We start from the raw sequence: 22,647 nt of genomic DNA on the forward strand, positions 1-22,647 counted from the left end.
TTAAACTACAGAAACTAGGTCACATGCAAATTTTAAATGGTGAGAGTTAGTTAGCTAGAATAACAGTAAATCTTTTATTCAAAGATAAGCAAGGAAATTCAAAACAGCCTCTAGAGAAGCACCTTTTGCCCTTTTCAGGTGATTTGCTTTTTAAATTTACATTCATCTGGACTTAGAGTTTCAGTGTCTTTTAGAAAGCACCTTCTTCAGAAAGCAGATGTGCTTGGAGGAGCAAAATGTGCTTGTTTGTTCAAGAAAATTAGTTTGTTTAAAAGTGAGTGGTGTAAAGAGGAATCCAGTCCAATGAACAGAGAGAACGAGTCATGATGAAACTGAAAGACATCTCTGCAAAAGAACAAACACCTTTATTTAAAGGTAAATTATATTGTTGGCTGTTCTCCCACAGTTTGGCATCAGCCAGGACAGAGTAGAGATCAGTATAAAAACAAAGCCACAACAAGCAGTAATGAATTTTGGGCACGTGTTTCATAGTTTGGGACAGTAATGACACGGTAATGAAACTTACCAGTAACATCTGCTGCATCTATTTAGCAAGAAATAGATTCTGAAAGGTAACACACTCACACAGAATTCCTCTCTTAATACAAAATAACCTTGCCTGTTGCAACTCCTCTTGTGTTACACAAAACACATTTTTGTTTTCATGTAGGACATTTAAAATTCTAATATAATGCAAAAGGGAGGGACAGACATTAGGGCTTCTGTGCTGCAGGCACAGAGCAAATCCACAAATTCCTATTTTTTACAACTTGCAATATCAAAGCCTAGAGCATTCAGGACCTATTCAGAGAACTATCTGCAAAGTGTTTTTAGCAGGAATTACCTTACCCTTTCTTCATATTTTGTTTATTACACAATCAGTGACAAATTCTGCAAGTTCTTCCAAATAAATCTGTTTCTTGCTATCTATCCTCTTCAGAACACAGATTTATACTGATTTGTGTAACAACAGAAAGACCTTTGGTATCATTCCATTTTCCAGATGACATTGACAGTTCTCTGATATGAAACACAAACAGAATTTCAGGGTCACCATGCAAGTCAAGCAAATGCCCTTCAGCCTTTTCCTCCTTGTTTTAGGTTTGTTGGTTTTGTTGGGTTTTTTTCCCCAGTTTTAGAACTTCACAGGTGGAGCACGGCACAGCAGTGATCACGAGCTCTGGTTGCATTCTTGATGTTTTCCACTGCTTAGTTCATCATAATAAAGTTAGATTTGCAATGAGCTTAAAAGGAGAGAAAAAAAGACACTGTTCAGTACATTACAATGATTCTGATTTATATATTTGCATATGGATTGCTGCATTATGTAGATAATTAGGCTTTTAGAGTCTGGACAGATGTTTCTGGTTTAGGATGGAGTATCACATTATGACAGACAACTTTCCTTCCTTCCTTTCCTTGCTGCAGTGATAGTTCCCAAAAAGCAGTATTTATCTTCACTTTCCCCACTACTACCCACAGATTCTTGATCACAGGGAAATTGCTAAACACAGGCCCCTAAAAGGGAAGTTGTCTGTGAAAACAGCTGGCAGGCATTCCTGTATTTAGCAATCTTCCTCCTCAACATTATTTGCAAGATATAACAGACAAATGGAAGCAGGTATGGAAGGGATAAACATGACTTACCTATGAACTCTGTGACAGGATCATGTTCACCTTCTGTTTTTATAGTGCCTGCAATGCTTTCATTCTCCAAGATTGGAAGAAAAAGCTGTACAAAGTCTGAGGTATATGGAGGAGCAATCACATCGAGCACCTGAAAGAGCAGACAAAAACTGATGATTCTTGCACTTACAGGGGGAGGAGGGACAACATTTAATTCATACACCAGTCTTGGAAGCATACAAGCAGTTGGATGGAGAACAAGAGGTCTCAAGTGCAAGTAATTAGTTATGAACTCTCAGGTGCTCTGTGAGTACCTTGTTACTTCCAGAAGTCAGGAGCAGTAGGAACCAAATCCCATCCTGGTGAGCACTGAGACATTGCTCAGACTCTGACCTGAACCTGAAGTATTTCTCAATCTCCAAAACACATGGATCTGATTTAAACTTGATCTCTAGCCTTCAGTAAACAGTTTTTGCTGCTGACCTCTGTCACAAAGTATCTGATGAGGGAGATGTCAGTGTCCAGCTTCTCCAGGCACTTGCGGATGTAGCTGACGACGGGCAGGACGTAGCCCCGGCTCAGCGAGTGAACCATCCTGTCCAGGAGCGTCTTCTTCAGCTCCAGCTGAGGGGAAGGGAGGGGAGAGCCAACACTTCAGAACTTGCCCTCAGAGTGTGCTATTTTTATTCATTCAATATCTGCTGTGCCACATTTTAACCACTTCTACATTAACCCTGCTGTGAGAGCACAAGGGGTGACAGATGTGAAGTAACAAAAACCTGAATCCTCTGAGTATCACCTGCTCCATCACATCCAGCTGAGAATGCTCTGTTTCAAAGAGCTTGACAAGAAGTTGCAGAACTTGGGGATGAAGCAGCTGATGGCATGTACTGATCTGCAAACAACACAGCAAAGCGAGATCCTCAGAATTGCATTTAAAACACAATGCACCAGACAAGTTTACATTAATGTTCAGAGCCAGACAGAAATTCATTTAGAAAAGCATCCCATCATTTCTTTCTGTAATGCCCAAGTTTTCCTGGCGTAAATAATGCTGAGCTGACAAAACCAGCCAATTTACTCTGGATAGATTCATCTCTGCATATTTACTGCCTTACTGCAAATGCCAGGCACTCAGTGTTACACGAGAAGCAGAGCTGCTCCTGCTCTCAGCAGTTTCCAGACACTCTTACCTCATCCAGCAGGGCCAGGTGAACTGGGGTGTGATCAGTCTGCAGCTGGAAGTACCGTGGCTCTGACACTGTCCAGTCCACCCACTTCAACACCCCCATGGCCACCACTGGGAACCTGCAGAGAGACATCACCTTAGCACAGCAGCATGGAAAAGAAATGGAAGTTGTATTAGGAACCCAAAGTAATCTGCCATCACTCTCCAGGGGCACAGAAAAGCATGTTCTGCCTCCCAAGGAGGACAAGGTGTGTGTGAAAGACAGGAGTTATGAGTCATGAGAGATTCCCTGCTCACCTGATGCACTGATAGAGAGTGCTCAGCTCTGCAACCAGCTCGGATGCCCCTTTGTTCTCATTGCAACACAGATTGTGAACAGTCTCAATGGCTTTTGAGGTTGACTTGAGTTCATCCTTGTTGATGCTGACTCTCTTGTTCTGTAAAATGATTGCAAAATTGGAATGCAAAAGTTGCAGATGTCTTTGGTTATTTAAGGAAAGGAGCTTGACCTGCAATAAGCCTAGGATTGCACCTGTGTCTCAAAATTCAGACTCACATGCAAGTTTCAGAAGAATTAATTATGAGTGAGCTGAAGTACAGGGATGTTTGCTTTATTTAATTCTCAGTGCACTCAGACTTCTGTTTGATCATCAGGATCTACACTTTTTAATCACCTCAGCTGAAGGCAGAAGCATTTAATATTAAAATAATTAAACTAAGCTGAATGCATTATTTTAAACTGAGTGACTTCACAACCATACATATTCTTCAGCAGAAGCAGGCTGCTGCAGGTAAAAAAGAATATTATTCACAGAAGAGAACATTACCTTTTTCCACATCTCTACAACACTAGCTGCATATGCCAGTATGTGGATATATTTATGTTTGTGGTCCTGGTTGATCTTAGCACCTGGTTTAAACAAGGACTGCATGAAGAGGTCCAGAAATGCAGGCACTCGAATCTGTGAGGAGAAAGAACATTTTATCAGAGCCTGAGAATCACGACAGGTGACTAAGAACGGAGTTTTTGCATTTGTTATACCTTCACAGAACAAGAGAAACACATTTTCCTTTAAAAGTAAAATTAAATTAAACAGTTTTCTGAAGAGACACAGACTTTTGAAAGAAAAAAAGGGAAAAAAAAGGAATCAGTTACAGACCATATTTCTAAAGAATCAAAATCTCACTTTTTCTTACCGAAACCCACGTTAGAACAATGCAGTGAGAAATGTGAAATGTATCATTTAGGCCTGTTTATAACAAACTGCTAAAGTGGGCAGGGATTTTTTTCCTGATTCTTTCTTTTGTTTGTTTAAGGAATTAATTCCTCGCCACCTTTATCTCCTATGGAAAAGTTCTTTAATTTAGTTACATGTAAAAACACAACTTGGAATAATTAAAAAAACCCAACAAAAGTATCATGAAGCTGATGCAAACCAGAATGCAAGTAACAGCTTCACTTTACAATTCACTTACTTACAATTACAGAGGGACAAGTGAGTGCTAATTTAATTTTTGTGTCCATACAACACTTAAGCACAAGGCCCCCCATTTCTGAGTGCTTCTGTAACAGAAATAAGTTTCAGAGGTTACAAACAGGTGAATACTGACCAGTTCTACTGGAGGTGGGTCCATGCTTGTAAACATTTTGAAGAGGACAGTGATATCTGCTGGATTCAGAGCTCCTTTGGACAGCATTGCCCCCAGAGCCTGGCAAGCTCTGGGGTAGGAGGCTGCAGTACCCAGTGCTAAGGTGATCTGGCTGGCATCGTGGCCTCTGCAGGCAGAGCAAACACACACAGCCACTTATTTTCTTAATTCAGACATTTCAGGTGAAGTCTCACTGAGTCAACAGGGCATATTCTATGGGATGTAATGCCTTGGGGTAATTACAGAAACAGGCCTGTGTTTGCCTTGTTCATTTCCAAAAAGTTAACAGAAAAATAAAAATATATTTCTTAATAGACAGTGTGGTAGTGTGTTGTTAAGTTTCTTGTGTTATTCCCCCAATTTATGTATTGTTCTCCCCTATTATGTGTAAAATGGTTTCGTTCCCCCAGTTTTTCCCGCCACTGCTAGCCTGTCAGCTAAGTTGCTATAGCAACTGCTATTCATAGTTGCCGATATGTAATTGCTCCTCCCCTGGTTTCCCTTATAAGTGAAAGTGGTTTCCTCCCTGGGTCCAGTCAATCACTCCCTTCCTCCTCCCAGGTTTCGAGAACCTTCTCCTCTCTGGAGATGGTGGCTGGCTGGGGTCCCAGGACACCTCCTTTACCTTTTGATTATTGGTCTCCATGGAGTGTCAGTTCTGTGAAGTTCATCCCCTCACCTTTCCCGATTGGTTCCGCCTGTACCCACCCCCCTCCTTTATAATCCTGTTTTCACCCCCTATGAAAAAACTTTTTCCCAGTTAGTTTCTGCGCGATTGGATCCCGCAACACCTTCAATAAACCGATGTTTAACCCCCGGGAAATGGTCAGCTCCGTTCCTCTCCAATACCAGCGGTGTGAGCCAGTCCGCAGCCAGCACAGCCCGAGGCCCTCAGACGCCGAAGGGAGCTGGCCAGGAATTGCAGAGGGGCGTCGGCCTTTCGCCCTCAGCTAGCCAGACTCTAAACTTCGGGCCACATATGCCCCCCTCAGCAAGACAGAAGCATCAAGTCTTTGGTTTTCTCTGTGGTACAGGACACTGAATTTTTCTGCTGTCCCACAGCTTCAAGCCCTGCTACAAGAACTGCTCTGTTGCAGCTAAAGCTTCTCCTTTTGCTGGTGAAAGGTGCTGAAGGCCGAGCAAAAGCCAGCAGGGCTCCCAGGCTGTGCTGGGCTCCATTCCCCGCTCCCACAGGGGCACTCACTTCTCGTGGGCGTAGCGCTGAACCTCCTGCGCGATGCGCCGGACGGCGGAGCCGCCCTGCTCCTCCTGCGCCAGGATGGACATCATGGACTGGGCAAACAGGTACGTGTGCTCCCCATGGCACACCATCTTCTGTGAAAGCACAGCACAAACCTCAGCAGGCAGCAAGGAAACAGCCCAGCGGCCTTCTGTCCTTGCAAAGGGGGGGGGGGGAACAAACAGCAAAATTGCAAAGGAAAAAACCAAAGCACAAACAAAGCCCAAACCCCAAACGCCAAGAGGAAAATACAGACAAGCACTGACACCACACAAGAAGAGATTTCTGAATTGAGAACTTCATTTCTCAAATTCCAAAACTCAGAGGAAAATCTGTTCTACCTATGCTCAGTACTTTCTCTGCGGTATTTAAATACGAAGAGAAGTTCAAGGCCAGCTGAAAATAATTTTTTGAGTAGTTCTACGTTTCTGAAGTCAGAGGACAATAATTGTGCTGTTTCATGCTGGGCTGATTCAAATAGCAACTTTCACACTGATGTGGATGATAAGAGAATTATTTTCATTTGCTAGGGGACTGACAATACTGATCTTTAGATCTTGCAGTACATGTGAAAGACAACGGTTCTATCCCCTTTTTATAATCTATTTACTAAATATAAGAAGTGTCACATAAGCAACCCAAAGAATTCTTGGTCACAGAATGACCAAAAATCACCAATTTCTGGGTTTTAACTCAGACACACCTTCTCTTCATAAGGTTTTGTAGGACATCAAGATTGGCTGCTACAATCCCACAGTGATCTGTACCTCCTAACTGGAAAGCAGAACACTTCTTTTTCCTCATAAAAAAGGGGGGGAAAATCCCAAAAAACCAAACTTACAGCAAACTCAGGGAGGTTTTTCTCAAGGTTTTCTTCTCCTCCATCTAAAATTGTTGCCAGAGATGTACGCAGGACTCTGGAAAATACTTCTAGTTGCTGACATGCTGTTGAAACACTCGTTATTTCTCCTTGATACCCAGCATCAGATATAAGCTATAGAAATAAAAACATCACAGAAATCTTGTGTTATTCACATTTCTATTTCTGATATCCTACCAAATCTAGAAGAACACAGAGAATCTAAGTTCCACTTCTGCATACACTGACTGGAATTCACATTTATATTGTGGTCTACAGAAAAGAAAACCAATAAAGGTGCAGCAAAACAAAGCACAATAATAAAAAATGTAGCAGAGCATATTCTTTTTAATATAACATTCTTTTCTTGTTACAGAAACATACAAAACTGGCTGAGATATTCCACTGCACCAGAAATCCAAAATTTTTAAACAGAGATCAAAGGAAAACAAACAAGGGAAAAAAAAAAAGATGACTCCCACACCTCAACAAAAATTGAAAATGCAGTACTTCAAACTGGGAAATTATATGTACTGCAACTTGTAGCACAAGTCCTCCCACCAAGGTGTACTTTTACTAATTAGTATTAGCAGGAATACATAAAAGATACAAGCAAGACCACAACGAATATTTGATGCCAGAACAATTAGCCCTCTATGGATATTTGGCTATTCTTACTGATTAGACTTAGGCATAGTACCTTCACAGTAAAATTAAGCATTAAACAATCAGGATGGGCTTCTGCCAATTTGTAAAAAAGGTCTCTCCACGTGGTATGTGCTATCATTTGCTCAAGCCAGGCTGGAGTCTGAAAAGAAGAAAGAGATTTAAGAATGTCTTGTTGTCAGGACCATCAAAAGCAAGGCTTTTACCTCTCAGCACTCCTGTGAGTTGTTCTACAGAGCTTTATTACAAAGGAGGATGCATTCCAAATTTCCAAGCTCTCTAAACCTCTGAGGACTCCAGTCAGACAGAGCTGGCTTTGTGAAACCAGTTGTTCCTCAGCCAAAGAGCTTTGAAGATTCCCTTTCCCTTCCCTTCAGCACTCCATGGGATGAAGGTGTGCAGGAAGGATCCGCGCAGGGACAGGAACAGGGGCTGCATGCACACCTCTCCCTCCTCGGTGAAGATGGAATCTGCCTTCCGAGGGTCGAAGTGCTTGATCAGCAAACTCTTCAAGTGGTTCTCCACCGTCTCCTGTACCTGCATTGGCTCCACACCTGCACAGAAGGAACAAAACACTCAGCAGATGCAATGCAGTCCAGTGGAACACAGCAGCAGCATCCCACATTTTCCAATGAGAACAGACACGACTCCAAAATTTATCAGCACAGAGAAGATGAGAGGAGAGGCATCAGTTCTGCTACTGAGCCACACTGATACAGATTTACAGATTTTCCACCTTTTCCCTAAATACTGAACTGTTTTGGATCTCAGGTCACAAGGTTCCTCTTTCTCTCCCAGTCAGACACACAAATGCAGGAGTGTCTTAACTACAAGAGGGATTAGCAGGGCGAAGGCACAAATCCACATTACTACACACTGAAGTTCATCCTTTTAAACATTGGTTATCAGTAGCTTTGATAGTATTCTACAAAATAACATACAAATAGCAATAAGTAGTTCTACATTTCTGAAATCAGAGTACAATCATTCTGGTAATGTAATAAGGATTACATAATTAATTCCATTACAGGATAAAAACACTCCTTATACTGCCTATACAACAGCACCCTTGCCCTTTGAATGAAATTAAAAAGAAGCTATAATTTATGCAGCTGTTTCAACTATAAAACCTTTTATAACACAGTTTGTTGGCCTTTCCTCAACATATTGCATCATTATTCTCCAAGTGGAATAAACCTATTATTATAAAGGATTTAGCCACATAAAGGACGACAACTTTATAACAATCCACTTCCTGTGTATGAACAAATTTGCCACAAATTCAGACATTTCTGACAGAATATGGACCCAAAACACCCTGCATCTTGTATCATACCTGTCTGAATGAGCCACTCTGCCAGCAAATTGACAGTCTGTGCCACTGCAGTGTAGTTTTCAGAGAGGAGCTGAATAACATTCTCTGGAGATCCTCCTGCTTGGAAATATCTGATGAAAGAATTACAAAAGAACTATGTGAGTCATATTAAAGCCAAAAATAAATAGAAGTCTAAATTTAAAGGGAAAACAACAGCACCATTTATACATTTGCACACATTTCCATACGAAGTGACACCTCCAACACACCATAACACACATCAGGTCACACTCACCTCTTTAACGTGTTAAATATAGACGGTTCCATTATATAATCAGGCGTTGAAAATTTCTTCAGGCACTCCTGCTGAACTTCGGCATCATCTTCTCCCTCCCCATCCTCATCATCTTGCTGTTCACAAGCACAGTCAGGTCAGCCTCCCTGTCCCATCTCCCCCCACGCTCCCATAGTCAGTATTCAGGCTTTGTGCCCACAGCAGCACACACACCTGGGCTCAGCACCGCAATGGACCCGCACCCCGACAGGCAGCGATTATTAACGGAGAAAGCACAAAAACCCCGCACCGCTTTCCCTGTTTACCCCGGGACCCCGGCCCCGCACAGCCCCGGCCCCCGGCCCTCATACCCGGCGCTATCGCCTCAGCCCGGAGCGCCCGAGGGGAACGGGAGGGCCCGGGGGTCGCTCCGGGTCCCTGCCGGGGAATACTCCAGGGCTGTCCCGGAGGATGCTCCGGACCCAGGGGAACGCTCGGAGCCCGTGCCCAGGGGTTGCTCCGGGACACGCCTGGGGCTGCGGTCATCCCTGGCCCCGCTCCCCCCGGCGCTCACCGCGCCCCCGTCCGCCTCGCTGCCCCACTCGGCCGCGCTGCCCTCGAAGTAATCGGCGTCCTCCATGGCTCCTGCCGGCCTCCCCGCCCGGCCGCCGGAACGGGCGGAGCGCCGCGGAATGGCGGCGGCGGGGGCGGGGCGGGAGCCCGGCATGGCGGCCGCTGAGGGGCCCTGAGGGCGGGCGGGCTCTGAGGGGAGGCGGGCAGCGGGCACACACCCCTCAGGGGGAAAAAACCAGTGGAAATGTAAAACAAACCGAGAAATGTAAAACCAAATTGCCCTGCAAAGCCTCGTAGCGCAGCAGCAATCGCACGGGAATTGCAAGGGAAGAGGAAAGAAAAGGATGCGTTGCTCCAAGGGGTGTGTTCTCCATTGGACGTGTTGTCCATGGGATGTGTTCTCCATGGCTTATGTTCTCCATGGGATGTGTTGCCCCAAAGGATATGTTCTCCAAGGGATGTGTTCTCCCTGGGATATGTTCTCCAAGGGATGTGTTCCTTTTCTGGCTGCAGCTGGACAAAAGCAATTCCCTCCTTCCTTCCCATGGAAGCATGAGGGGGACGCTGAACAACAGCAAGTTGATAGGAATGATGTTAGGGTGGAATAGAAAAACTAACAAGTAGGAAAACAAACAAAAAAACCTCCCCAAACAAACAAACAAAAAATAGGGGTAACTTTGGAGGATGAAAGTGGGCATCTCTGGGCAGAGGAGAGGTGCTGTGGGAGCCACGTCCCCTGTCCTGGGGCGGCTCTGTGAGCAGGCAGGGCAGCCTGGGGTGCAGGATTTGCTCCCCATCCTCAAAACTGGATCCCAGAGCACTGGCTGTGCTCACCCTGGAACCTTCCTGGGGATGCTGAGCAAAGATAATGGGTCAAGAGGGTCCCCAAGGAAGGGAGGGACCCCAGGGAATGAGATGAACAGGGGACAAGTCTACAGTGAAAACTGATCACATAACCAGGCCTCAGCAAGGAGAGGCATTAGTGAGACCATGTCAGAAACAATCCCTTTGTCCCTCTTCAGATCCACTCCCATTCTTTAGCTCTATAAGAGTTTCACTGTGAGAAAGGGGAGGGTGTGTTCTGGGATTTGGAGGCCAACCAGGAGTTTTGCTGATTAATTATTTAAAAGGTCCTTTATTTTCATTCTGTTTCTAACTGGAAAATAGTTAAAAGAAATTACATTGTCTTCCGAGCATTGCTAGGTAAGAAAGGCCAAAAAAAACCCTGTTCAGAAATAAGTTATAGGATCTCCAAGAGACAAAATCCTTGTTCAAATGTGGTTGCTGTGCTAATCAAGGGATTTGCTGCACTTCAAAGCTCAGTACAGAGAGTGTAGCCAGCACCTGAGCTGCAGCACAGCAGAGTTGTGCTGTCCTGTGCTGCCCTACAGTGGTGAAGCAGCTTTTCCTGGAACGCTGCTCCGACAGTCAGGAGAGAAACATTCGAGTCTTTTTGCTCTGCCAGCAGAAAGGAAAAAAGACTTTTTCAGGATAAACGACACGGATTGAGGCAGAGCCACAAGGGGCAGGTTTTCCACGTTTTCCACTGCAGGCAGGGGGACGGTGAGGGCACCCCGGTGCCTGTGGGCGCTTTTTGTGAGGGACGAACTGGGAGTGAAGTGACAAGCTGAGGCTGGGAGCCAATGGAAATATCCTTGAGAAAAAGTGTTTGGCTCATCTCCATTTGGTTAGGAGGCAATTTCCATCCCATAGATGTGAGAAATAATAGTGAACTTGGAACAGAGTGATTAACCAGTCAGAGCTTCCTAAGAAAGTACCAGATCTGAATTTAATCCATCCCAAACCAAGAAAGAAAAGGTACTGAGAGTCTCATAAGAAACATCTCTACACCTCCTGTATCAGCTTTTAGGTGTAAGAAAAATTCTCTGGAGGTGATCTCAGAGTAACCATTATCATACCTTAACAGGAGGCTCATAAAAACTTCAAATTGGAGGAAAAGTGAGCCCAGAACTAAACATTCCAATGAAACTGAATGGGAAAACCACAAGTCTGAGACTTCATGAAGCTTTGGAGGAGATCCTGGTTCTTTACAGAAAGTTCAACTAAATACACTTTGTATAAGAATTTTTATGTAGGTAGGAGAATCCTCCTTCCTACAACCAAAATTTGCTGTGCATCTCCTGGGCAGGACAGTGGGATCTGCAGCCCAGAGAATTTCAGAATTTATGGCCTGGAACACTCTTAGCCTCAGTAAAGCATTTTCAGAGCAGGTAAAAGTTTTGTCTGGTGACAACAGTTGGACTTGTGGGACTTCAGTGGTAATTATGCTACAAAACTTCCTGATTAATAGAGTAGAAAATGGGAACAGTCCCCAGCACCAACTGCCATTAAGAGACATAGTGATATTAGACATTTATGATACAATTTCAGTGCCTGAATCTTAAAACTAGAAGTTTTCATCTTTATATATTTATATCTCTTTATTTTGATTGCAGTAACAGAAAAAGATTAAAGATTTTTTTTTAATATATAAAGAATGAACAATACTCAAAGCATTTACTTTCAGCTTCCCTTGAGAAGGAAACTAGAGATCTGTAACAGCCAGACATTTGCTGAATAGCCCTTTGCAGAATTGCAGTATCCAAGCTTGCCTCACTTCAGGTCAATAAACACGAGGTAAAATCAGATTAAACCAAACAGTTTCAAGATATCACTTAAAATGCAATGAAATATTAAATGTACCAGAAATGGATTTTGCTAACAAAACCTCTACAATTTTGAATGGAAACAATGTTGGTCATCTCTTGGGTTTAACTGCATTCCCCCTTATGGATTTTTGTTTTGCAAAGTATCAGTGAAATGTTCGTGACTAAAAGCACTTAGATTTACCTGAATGTCCCTGAAAGGTTTTATTATGCAGCAACAAATGCAACAAATTTTCCCCTAAATGCATATTTGACTACATTTTATGTGTAAAATATTCTTGGGTGACAATTTCTATCTAATGAGATTTCGATGAGGCAGAGAGGAAATTTTGAGATAAATTTTGAGACAGAAAATTTGGATGCAATAAATATCGAGTGAAGGTCGGCCTTGGTGTCTCTGCTGGATGATTTGAGGAAGCAGTAAAACATTCTGGAAAGTGAAAGTGTGTGAATAAGAGCCAGATGTACAGGAAAATGGAAAATTGCATTATTTTTTCTTTTTGTACCTTTTTGTTATTATTTAACAGAAAAATAAAGTATCAAATGGGGATAATGACAAGTTTCATTTCCAACTATCAAAACTTGCTTGATTTTTCACCAAATTATTAAACAACTGTACTCCAGGATTTGGTGCCTAAAGGGCTGAGTGAAATCCTCCAACTTCATTTGTTTCCTTCCTAAAATATAGAAGAAAAATCCCAAACAGAAGAGCCAACTTCCAACAAAACTGTTTGCCTTTTATTCATATGTTTTTTTAAAAATATCCACCCTGGCATTCTCTGTCATTCCCTCTGCTCCTCGCCCTCTACAAATCCTTTTAGCATAAATTTGTATTTTTGTAATCGTTAGCCCTTTACAAAGCAGCCAATACATTCAACTAGAGTTAAGGTAATAACTTTCCAATGGAGTAGGAAATTACAGCAGCATCATTAGGCTAATGAGTTTTGGCTAAAGAGTTCTTCCTTCTCAAGCAGAGCCTCAAGACGAAGCATTTCTGTTTGTACCTCGAGTACTGGTAACAGTAATTCCAGACATTGAACACACAACACTTCACCAGGTAACCAAGAATATTCTGAGACAAAACAAGGTGGTTTGGAGGTTGCTGATGTGGTGTCATTGCAGTGTCCCTCAAATGTCAACTTAAAAGTTGGAACTGTATTTATATGCTGAAGATTGCTTTAAACACTGAGCCTCCCAATGCCCCAAGTGCTTCTCAAGATGAGCCTGTGGTGGAAACATTTTCTTGCTTTAAAGCAAGTTCCAGTTGATTTTCATGCTGATCATTAAACTCATCTTCCACTAAATTATCTCCCAGCTCTAATTGTTGTGCCTTTTTCTTTTTTTTTAGTCCCTTAACTGGATAACCCTTATCCTTGTGGAATAGATTCATTCTCTGACCTTGAAAATTTGTATGAGGATGCCAGACTGGGTCACTCACCTGGGGAATGAAGATTTTTCCCCCCTAAATCTCTTTTTCAGGGTCCAAGGTGATGGATTTTGAACTCTGAAGTTGTCTCACACCTTTCTTTCTGCTCTATTCTCTTATCAACCACACCATTCCAGGAGTGAGGGGGTGAGGACAGGAGAAAGCAGCCGAACCCAGGGGCAGCAGGGTTTGGGCCTTGCTGCAGGACACAACAACTGGCTGTTAATTTTCCCGGTTTTAAATCACAAACAGGTTCCCAAAAGCTGCTGCTGGTGGCTGCTCTGGGCTTCCAGACAAAATCTGTAACCCAGCAGAGCTCTGCCCTGTGAGAAACAGAACTCAGGGTTAGCACCAAAACTGTCACAATTTGTTACTTCATTTTGGATGTTGTGCCTTCAATCAGTAAGAGAACAGAGATTAAAACTACTGAGATATTCACCAGCCCTCAGGACACATCTCCACCTCAGCACCAGTCTGAAACATTTCTCATTAATATTTTGAGTTCTTCCACAGGATTTAGTTCTATCACCCAACCCATAATTTGTCTTTTCGTGGAAGCTCTTCTGATCCTGCCAGCAGCAAACTGAAAATGTAGCAAAAAAAGAACTGGAATGTGCCCCTCTGGTGTGGCAATTCCTAACCCTGACACAGCTGCTCCTTCCTCTGGGCACTCTGGCATTTCAGTTGCAAGAATGATACAGTTCCAAAGTCACATCAAATACCAGAAAGCTACAGATAGAAACATTGTACTTCACTGTTAATAATCCACATAAATTCACAGCCTAAAACAATAGTTTGCATGACAGAACAACAGAACTGAGAGAATTCCCAACATTACTGCCTCTGTCCTAGGCTTCTGTTTCTCCCAACTTGTGTAATATAAATTAAAAAATTAATTAGCCAACTCATTCAATGAAATGACTGGGTAAATTAAAGTGAAGAGATAAATTCACATTTTAATTTTGAATTAGCTCACATTTGTCTGCTGGTATCCCAGCATTAGAAAGCATGTTACACAAAAATCCCTTTGCCCTCAAAAATTTATCCTTCTCGCTATCTGGGACAATGTTCAAAGGTTTTATTTTGTTCTGTCATTCAATTATTTTGAGTCAGACTTCCTACGGGGAAAAAAAAATTAGGAAAATCTGTAAGTTTATTTTTTGGTGGATTTTTAATTATCTATTACATATTTGGTCAGTTATCCATGGTACAGAGGTATCAATGCTGTTGTTACCCTGGTGAAATCCCTGTTTTCCACAGGACCAGGCTAAATTTATAGGACACAGATGTCAGACAAAAACCTCCACCTTATTATTTTTACATTTAAAGCAGTGAGAGATTTTATTTGCCTTCCCACCTCCTCCCATGTTGCTTTTCCAGGTCAGATTTGTGCTTTATACTGCACCCATTTTGCTCAGCTCAGTACACTGAAAATAACCAGGATAAAAAGAAGTTTGAGCTCTTAATGAGAATCAGGGATCAAAACAATTAATGACAAACCAGTACTTATGGCTCAAATTTTAGCAGTCTGTGCACCACAGTAAAATTCTGAAGCAGTTTTACCTACCCTGACCTGCATCCACTCACAGCACTGAAGCCAGCTGAGTATGACCAGGATTAAAACAGGCTCACTCTTGGAATTTGTCTTGTCAGTCACCAGAGGGATTGTTCAGTGTCAGGCTTTCACCAGCACAGCTTCAGAAATCCCTTTTGTCGCTTATTTTATTTACAAAGATGCTTCAAAGTTTGTTATAGAACAGGAGGATTATTTCCCAACAGATGAATTTTCAGAGATAGCAAGCTGAGGAAGAAGGGCACAGTTTAGTTTTGGACTGCAAACAGATGCTTGCTCATAAATATTTTTACTGTTATACCAACTCAACATGAATTTTAGAGATGAGGGCCTGCTCCTGTGTGAGATTTTCCACTGACAATAATCTATGGCCCTGAACGTGCCTATTAAATTTAGTAGGAATTTTAACATCTACTTCCATGGAAGAGGTCTTAGGAGTGCCAGCAATGTTAGGAATACACACAGCACATTAGGTACAGTTGGGGAAAGAAGAGAATTTACTCTCTTCCACAATGAGTCACAGAATTTTATAACTTAGAACAACTTTATCACTCTTAAGACATTTGTATAGCACCAATCATCAAGAGCATTGTCACTAAGGCACTGGACTGGTACTCAGCTGTCACGGGCTCTGCCTCCAGCTCTGGGGTCAATCTCCTGTGTTTCTGTCTTTTGTTTTTACTGGCACATAACTTTTGACACTGCAAAATAAGATAAATAATACAAAACATCCTCCATCACTTACAGCAACAACACACCACGAGGAATTACAAGGTGCTCAAGTTCTGAAGCCATGAACATGAACAGATCTGTGCATAGATTTTCTGGCAGGAGGAAATTAGCCTGCAGGTATCAATTCTGTGCAGCACAGTGGAGCAGTGTTAGCCTCCCTTCCTCTGGAGCTAGGCCATGCCCTCACTTAAATCCTGCCCTGATGCCACGAATCCAAACAGTTTTTAGATAAATGAAGAAAAGCCCTCAGGACTCCTGCCTATGACAGCTGATCCAGGATGCCTTCCTAGGCTTTTGCACCAAAGTCTGCTCCTACCAACTTGCAGAGCTTCAGTTTCAGCCTCTGAGAGCAGTTTTTGATGCTTTCAGAGGCAGCTGAATCCTTTTCTAGTCTGTAGTGGATTTATCTCTCCACATTATTATAAAAGAAAAAAATCTTTAGGAGTTATCCCTACTCTGCTGCACCACACTGAATGTGTGCTCTGATGCACAAATTACTAAAAGTTCTTGGGTTGAAATAAGTTACTGCAAATGCACAGTAGCTGATTTTGAAACCACAACATCTCTACAATTTATTATTATTTTTACAAAATACCCAAAGTGATCAGACCATATTGTAGGTTACTGGCTTGCCGAAGGTTGTTTTAAAATCAAAACCATTTCTGAGTTACAGAAGTGCCAAAAACAATCTTGAACCAGGTTTGTTTGTTGTTTTTTGTTGTTTTCTTTTTAAACCAACCCCCATCTAACAAAACAGTTGAATAACTTAAAACAGAAACAAGAGTTTGTGTTGGAAACTGTTGAAAAACCAACCCACCAAAATCACGCTTGAGCAGAAGCCTTGTATGGCAAAGATTCAGCTTAGGGCAGTTTGGTGCCAACCCTCCATAGGTTTACAATGGAAATACTGACACAACCTCAACTACAGTGATGCAAATGTGCCCTAAAAACACTGTATTTGCTTTTATTAATAAAAGTGGTAGTGTTTACATTTGCAGGTATCTTACACTTCAGCATCACGATGAATACTGAGTAGAATGAGTTAAGTTTTGGCTGTAAGGTCAGAAGTTTCCAAACAGATGAATGAGACAGAAGTGACAGTCCTCAATCATGAAAACAAGAAGTTCAAATAAATAAATAAAACAAAACTAAGAAATATGGGTAAGCATTAGGTTGGAATGGTTCAATTAACTGCAAATTATGGCCACTAAATTAGAGACAGAAGAAAACACAGTTACTTATTAAATAGCAAGCATTAAAGCTTTATGGTTTTGTATTTTAAAAAAAAAAAAAAGGAGAAAGAAAGCTGTTAAAAATAAGACTTGCATTTACCAGGCCACCAAACTGCATGGACTAATAAAGAGACTAACAAAGGCAATACTGAGACATTAAGACACACACACGCTCCGTACTTGTGCAACTCAACCATATTCAAAACAATTGCCTTTTTCCTCACATAAGAAAAAAAAAAAGCATCCCCTAAACATATCTGTTCATATAAAGCTTTAGGTTTCTGAAACTGTTGCTGTCTTACATAGCTCATTGTTATGATGTGTCCTCCTCGTCAGAGGAAGAAGCTTATTTCATTAATTTTTTAAATGGAGGTGCTTTGTTTCTCTCAGACAAGAGATTACATTCCTCACACCACTACAGGTTTTCTCCATTTATAAATTTGGTGTTCACACCAACTCCTCCTAGGCTTAAAAAGATAAGGGTTGGCACTAAAATAAAGATTTTGGCTCCTGTAACTAAAATTAAGGCTCACAATGAATTTCCTTTCCACTACGCGTGTCCCATTTTTACCTAGTGGAAACGCCAGCCCTTCACCTACAGGCACTGGATACATTCTGAATTGGAGGGGCCTATTTTCAGTCATGTTTTCTACAGTTCTACAAAGTTCAGGTGGCAACTGTCTAAACCTGTGAACATGAAAGATCATTCTTGAAAGGCGAGTAACAACTGCAGCTAACATTTTTTCAGCAATTCAGTGTCTTCTGGAAGTAATTCTGAATTGAGATGGGACAGTAACTCCCTCACATCCCTGCTCTCCAGTGAAAATGGACTGTGTGATTCATTTTAAGACTTTAGCCACAAAAGCAAATGAAAAGTCACAATTCTGAACAGTTGCAGTTCTCAGTATTGAAAAGGCATCCGATACCTGAAGCAAATCTAGCTGCACAGACATCACTGACCAGCCTCACTTGGATTTAAACTGCATCTCTTCCCAAACAAAGTCTCTTGGGTGGAGGGAAGCTAGTGTGAAAGGCAAAGAGGCAAGAATTTTGGTGTTTTTGTTTCTTTTCCTTTTAAAGTCACTGCAGTTAAGATCCAGATCAGTTTAGGGGTGTAAATGAAGGGGGAACAGGGGTGTTTGAGTAATATAGGCTAACACTGTTCTAGATGTGTTATTACAGCTGTAATTTCTGACTCTGTACAAATTGTACACGTAGGTTTAGACACATGAAAAAGTAACACACTCACAGAGACATAAAACACCTAGGTATAAAATATAAAGCAGTGTAGTAGTTACTAAAATTACATGCTCTCTTATTGCTACAGTGATTTTTGCTCTTTTTTCTTTTTACTGTACCACATGTTGTTCTAAGCATATAATTTGCATAAATTATTCAAGTTTAAGAAAAAATCCACACATCTTCACTTTTAAGCTACTTATATAGTTAATATAAAACAAAAAAAGGTTCTAAAGTATCTCTTTATTAAAAGAGAAATAAAAATGTCATTTGAAACTGGAATTCAGTGGCCAAATCCAAGGGCAGTGCACACCTTGTCATTCCTTGTCGTTGCCCACGCAGCGCAAGCCGAGGTTGGTGGGTATTTGGCCCAGTCTAGAGATGGTCACCAGACCTGCATGATGCCCTACGTGTCTGTTATTGTTCTGGTTTGTTTGTTTTTGTCTTTAGCAAAAAAAAGGACTATGAATGACCAAAGACTAACATTTATAATTTGTAGCAAAATTTGGTTTTATGTAGAAACAAGCCATGTTTTGCATTTGGATAGAGATTTAAATGAATTAAAGCTAAAAATTAAAAAGCACGATGCTGCAACATCTGGTCACTTGTTGAAGACCTCACTTTTAAAGTGGTTAAGTTTGCACAATTTGTACTTTTTTCTTTTTTTTTTTTTCCTTTTTTTTCCTTTTTTTTTTTACTAAACAGTATTTTTCCTTCTTTTATAAACCAGAAAAACTAAACTACAGATAAATTTTCCCTACCTTGAGCTAATGCTGCAGATAGGGTTGACAAAGCTGTACAGCGCAATCAAACATACTTACATCTTAGCTCATTGTACAGGTACAGCCATAATCAAGGCACAAAGATCTTCTACAAGTTATTTTCAATAAAGTTGTACAAAATAATACATTTTACAGTCTGTACAAGAATAATAATCCAGCAGTAAAATAAAAAATGAGGGAAGGGAAGAAGAAAAAGAAGGGAAAGACTGTGAGGACTACAGTCTAGATAATGATTTTTAGAGCAGACGGGATCATCAGTGGACAAACTGAAAACAGTGTGTGGTTAACTCTTTCTGCAATCACAGGCCATACGCAGTTCAATTCATAAATGTCCATGGTTGTCTTTAGACCACCAAGACTGGTTTTAAAAATACCCTTCTGAAAGGTAGCAGTTGGTTTTTGCACTGTCTAGGTCTGTTGGAGAATTGTCAGTATTTCCGCCCAAAGCCACATTACAGTCAGAGAACCAAACTCAAGGGTCTGTCTTCAACCTTGGTCTGTGACTTGGCACCTTCGTTACTCGGATGCAGTGAGTGATACAAAGTGGAGATCACGGGTTATAGGATTATGCCCACAGCAGTGCTAAATTACTTAAAGTTTTCTCTCCCCCAATTTTTGTTTCAACGTTTTAATTTTTTCATCCCCAATTCTTTCAGGTGCTCCACATTCAGGGCTTTTAATTAATTAGGTTTTTATTTCTTTTTTTTTTTGTTTGTTTGCTTGGTTTGGTTTTTTCTCTCTTTTTTGTTAATAACAGTGTTAGGGAATCCTCATGGAAATGGCCTTTTAAGTGTTAGGGGCCATCTCAAACTGTCCGAGGGGTACAGAAGCAAGCTTAGAAGTGCTGCTATTGTCCAGCAAGGAGAAAAAGTTGAGGGGTGCAAATCAATGGGAGATTCAAACAGTTCTCTTCCACCCTATGTGGGCAAGGGTGTTTTTTTCTTTTTTTTTAATAAGGAACAAGGAGTCCAAAACACAGAAAAAAGTGCTCTCCATCACAACAACTCGTATTGGCGAAGGTGCATGCGCTGAATAATGTCCCGACAGTCATTGAAAACCCTCCGGATGTTCTCTGTGTCCACGGCACACGTGAAGTGAGGGTAGCAGTAGTGCCTTCCATCTCCACTTGCTGTGCTGATTCTCTGTGCAGAGCAAGAGAGAGACACTGGGTTAACAACAGAACCCCCTGGGGAACCCCAGCCCGTCCCCAGAGCTCGGTGAATGAAGGTGAGCTGTGTGTGTGTGTGTGAGCTGTGCCTTCAAAAAGTGCAAAATGCACACACAGTTTTCACCTGGAACAGGAAATTCATATGGTGAGGTGGTCACTGCAAGCTAGGGAATTTCAGAAAGGAATGAGAACTCAGGAAAATGCCATTATTTATATGCAGCTTTGGAGGATTTAGCAACTCAACTCCTAGTCCATTTGGCCATGAAAAAGCAGGATTTTGCCTCCCTGTACAAAGCTTTTATCCCTGCTTTACACTTACAGAAAGCCTCCCTCAACTTTTTGTTTTGCTCCATTTTAAAATGAGTCCACAATTTGATTGCCAGGCTCACCATTACAAGTAATTGTAACAATATTAAAATAAAAAAATCTATGTCCATTATAGCTTCAGCTGACCAGTATTGGGAAAGATAATACGAAAAGAACATTAATATCTGACAAAGGAGGCATCTCTTGATTAGTCTCTATCTTTAGAAATAATGCATGGAATAAAAACCTGGCCCCATTAATAACAGCAGGACTTCACTTGTCATTCTGTTTGGGGTTTCTTAATTCTCACCAATTCTTTTACTATTGACTTATGTACAAACAAATATCCAAAAAGCAGCTAAGAAACAGTAGTAAAGCTCACAAATATAACAGTGGTTGATGCAATGTGGATGTTAAATACAAACAACACAAGAAGTGACAGCACTTTGCAACAGCAGAAGGTGAGCAAGAGCTTGGGTTTGGGAAGAATCACAGAAGAAATAGGCAAAGAAAGGAAATACTTACAAGAAACTCGTCTCTAATAAAATACTTGGCCCTTGTAACTCTGGGATCCTCACCAGGCTCTGGTGTTGCTGATTAATAATAAAAGAAGCATCTCATTAAAACAGGTGTTTTCTGGTAACAGCACCTAAAAATCTCAACTTATTCCTCAAATATGACAGAAATCCCCTTGGCAAAACTGACTGTGAGACAAGACAAACCATGACATTATTTAAAGCAGCAGGATTTCAGGAGAACAAGGGAATATTACAATGGCCACAGTACCAGGCATTTGGCAGGTAAGAGAAATGTCCACAGGCAGGATCAGGAGGAGTCCTGAGGACACATTTGTGACAAAATGTCAGATTCTGATCTACACCAAAGTAAAAGGATTTTGTCATGATGAAATTATTAATATATTAAATGTTTAAGAGGCAGGAATCTCTCATTATTAGTACCTTAAATTCAACATTACAATTTGGCTAAAAGACTTTGATGATTACATCTGCTTAAGAGTTTTGAAGCCCTAGTTGAAGCTACCAAAACCATCACAAATGTAATGAAAAATTGCAAACAAAACTTAAAAATCTTACCATCATCTGGTGTAGTGTAGCGAGCAAATTCTGGAAAGTAGTCTTCAATTTTAGATTTCCCTGCCAAAACTTTCTCTGCTAGCAAATCTTGTTTATTCAGGAAAAGGATTACTGAAATGGTCCGTAGCCACCTGTGCAAAATGGAAACCAAACACTGTCAGGAGGCACAGCCCAGATCATACAGAAACTTAAAATAAATTAAGTCACATAAGATGTCTGGAAAACAAGGCCATATGACACACTGGAATGGTTTGGAAAGGTTTTTTTATACCTGAATCCCAAGGGTGTAATTCCAGGTGCGCACACCCTGAGGTGCTCCCCACTTTGTGCTGTTAATTCAAACCCACCCCAGGGGAGATTTCCACCTCCCAGAGCACTGCTCCATCACCACTCTAATTACTTCAGCCTCATTATGGCAACCACCAATGAGTGGCTGTGCAGAGCTCTTTGCAATGAGCTGAGATTAATGAACATCTGGGGTGGGAGGCTGTGACCAAAGAACCAGCCCAGACTGTGCCAGGAGATGGGAACAACAGAGCCCCCTGTGCTGTTAACCCTGGCGGGCAGCTCCTCCCTCACCTTCCTCCTCAGGGGGTGGAGGGGGAGGAAAAGGAGAATGAAAGCAAAAATATCTGGGGGACAAGATAAAATATAAATCATGATTGTTCAATTAGTGAGGGATAAGTAAAAGCCAGGAGAGGACAAAAGAAGTGTTGCAAAGGCAATCACTCCTGTGGGCACACCAATACCCCCAAGCTGGGGAACCTCCCGAAATCCCCTCTTTTCCCCCTTACTGCAGAGAATGATGTTATGTGGCATGGATCACACCTCTGGTCAGCTTGGATCTGCCCACCTGTGTCCCTGAGGATTCACTGCAGGGACAGAGTGAGGAACAGAGAGGGCTCTGCACACACTGCTCAGAGCGTGAGTGTGTTATCAGCATTGTTTTGGGCAAAACCCAAACCACGACACCCTATGGGCTGTCATGGAGAAAATGAACTTTGTCCCAGCCAGGCCCCTCCACGAGTGGTGACAGG

At 41.7% G+C, this 22,647-nt stretch overlaps 2 protein-coding genes across 5 annotated transcripts in view; both read right to left on the reverse strand.

The window, feature by feature from the left end:
* Positions 1-346: 346 nt before the first annotated feature.
* NELFCD (negative elongation factor complex member C/D) lies at positions 347-9,561 on the reverse strand. The gene is made up of 15 exons (XM_005489052.4): positions 9,394-9,561; positions 8,841-8,956; positions 8,567-8,676; positions 7,675-7,784; positions 7,265-7,372; positions 6,547-6,699; positions 5,670-5,800; positions 4,427-4,592; positions 3,643-3,777; positions 3,113-3,252; positions 2,820-2,934; positions 2,426-2,521; positions 2,110-2,250; positions 1,648-1,777; positions 347-1,244 (listed from the first exon to the last, which is right to left on the reverse strand). The coding sequence occupies exons 1-15, from the start codon at positions 9,544-9,546 to the stop codon at positions 1,210-1,212; spliced, it is 1,839 nt and encodes a 612-aa protein (XP_005489109.2). The 5' UTR covers positions 9,547-9,561; the 3' UTR covers positions 347-1,209.
* A 3,828-nt stretch (positions 9,562-13,389) lies between these two features.
* GNAS (GNAS complex locus) overlaps positions 13,390-22,647 on the reverse strand; it is a 130,291-nt gene continuing 121,033 nt past the window's right edge. For all 4 annotated transcript variants that reach the window (XM_074553801.1, XM_074553802.1, XM_074553804.1 and 1 more), the window contains exons 10-12: positions 21,611-21,741; positions 21,042-21,109; positions 13,390-20,184 (exon numbers count right to left, since the gene is read on the reverse strand). In XM_074553801.1, coding sequence (XP_074409902.1) covers positions 20,038-20,184; positions 21,042-21,109; positions 21,611-21,741 — 346 coding nt within the window. In that variant the 3' untranslated portion in view covers positions 13,390-20,037. The remainder of the gene's footprint in view (positions 20,185-21,041; positions 21,110-21,610; positions 21,742-22,647) is intronic.

The sequence above is a fragment of the Zonotrichia albicollis genome, chromosome 17 (assembly GCF_047830755.1).
Source record: "Zonotrichia albicollis isolate bZonAlb1 chromosome 17, bZonAlb1.hap1, whole genome shotgun sequence".
NCBI lineage: Eukaryota > Metazoa > Chordata > Aves > Passeriformes > Passerellidae > Zonotrichia > Zonotrichia albicollis.

Bases quoted from the DNA above. Each gene is read 5' to 3' on its own strand.
- NELFCD (XM_005489052.4), bottom strand. From the start codon at position 9,546: ATGCCGGGCTCCCGCCCCGCCCCCGCCGCCGCCATTCCGCGGCGCTCC. The intron at 6,700-7,264 runs GTACTATGCCTA...TTATTTCTATAG, and splicing joins TGCTTAATTTTACTGTGAAG to CTTATATCTGATGCTGGGTA. The intron at 1,778-2,109 runs GTCAGCAGCAAA...CTGCTCTTTCAG, and splicing joins TCAGATACTTTGTGACAGAG to GTGCTCGATGTGATTGCTCC.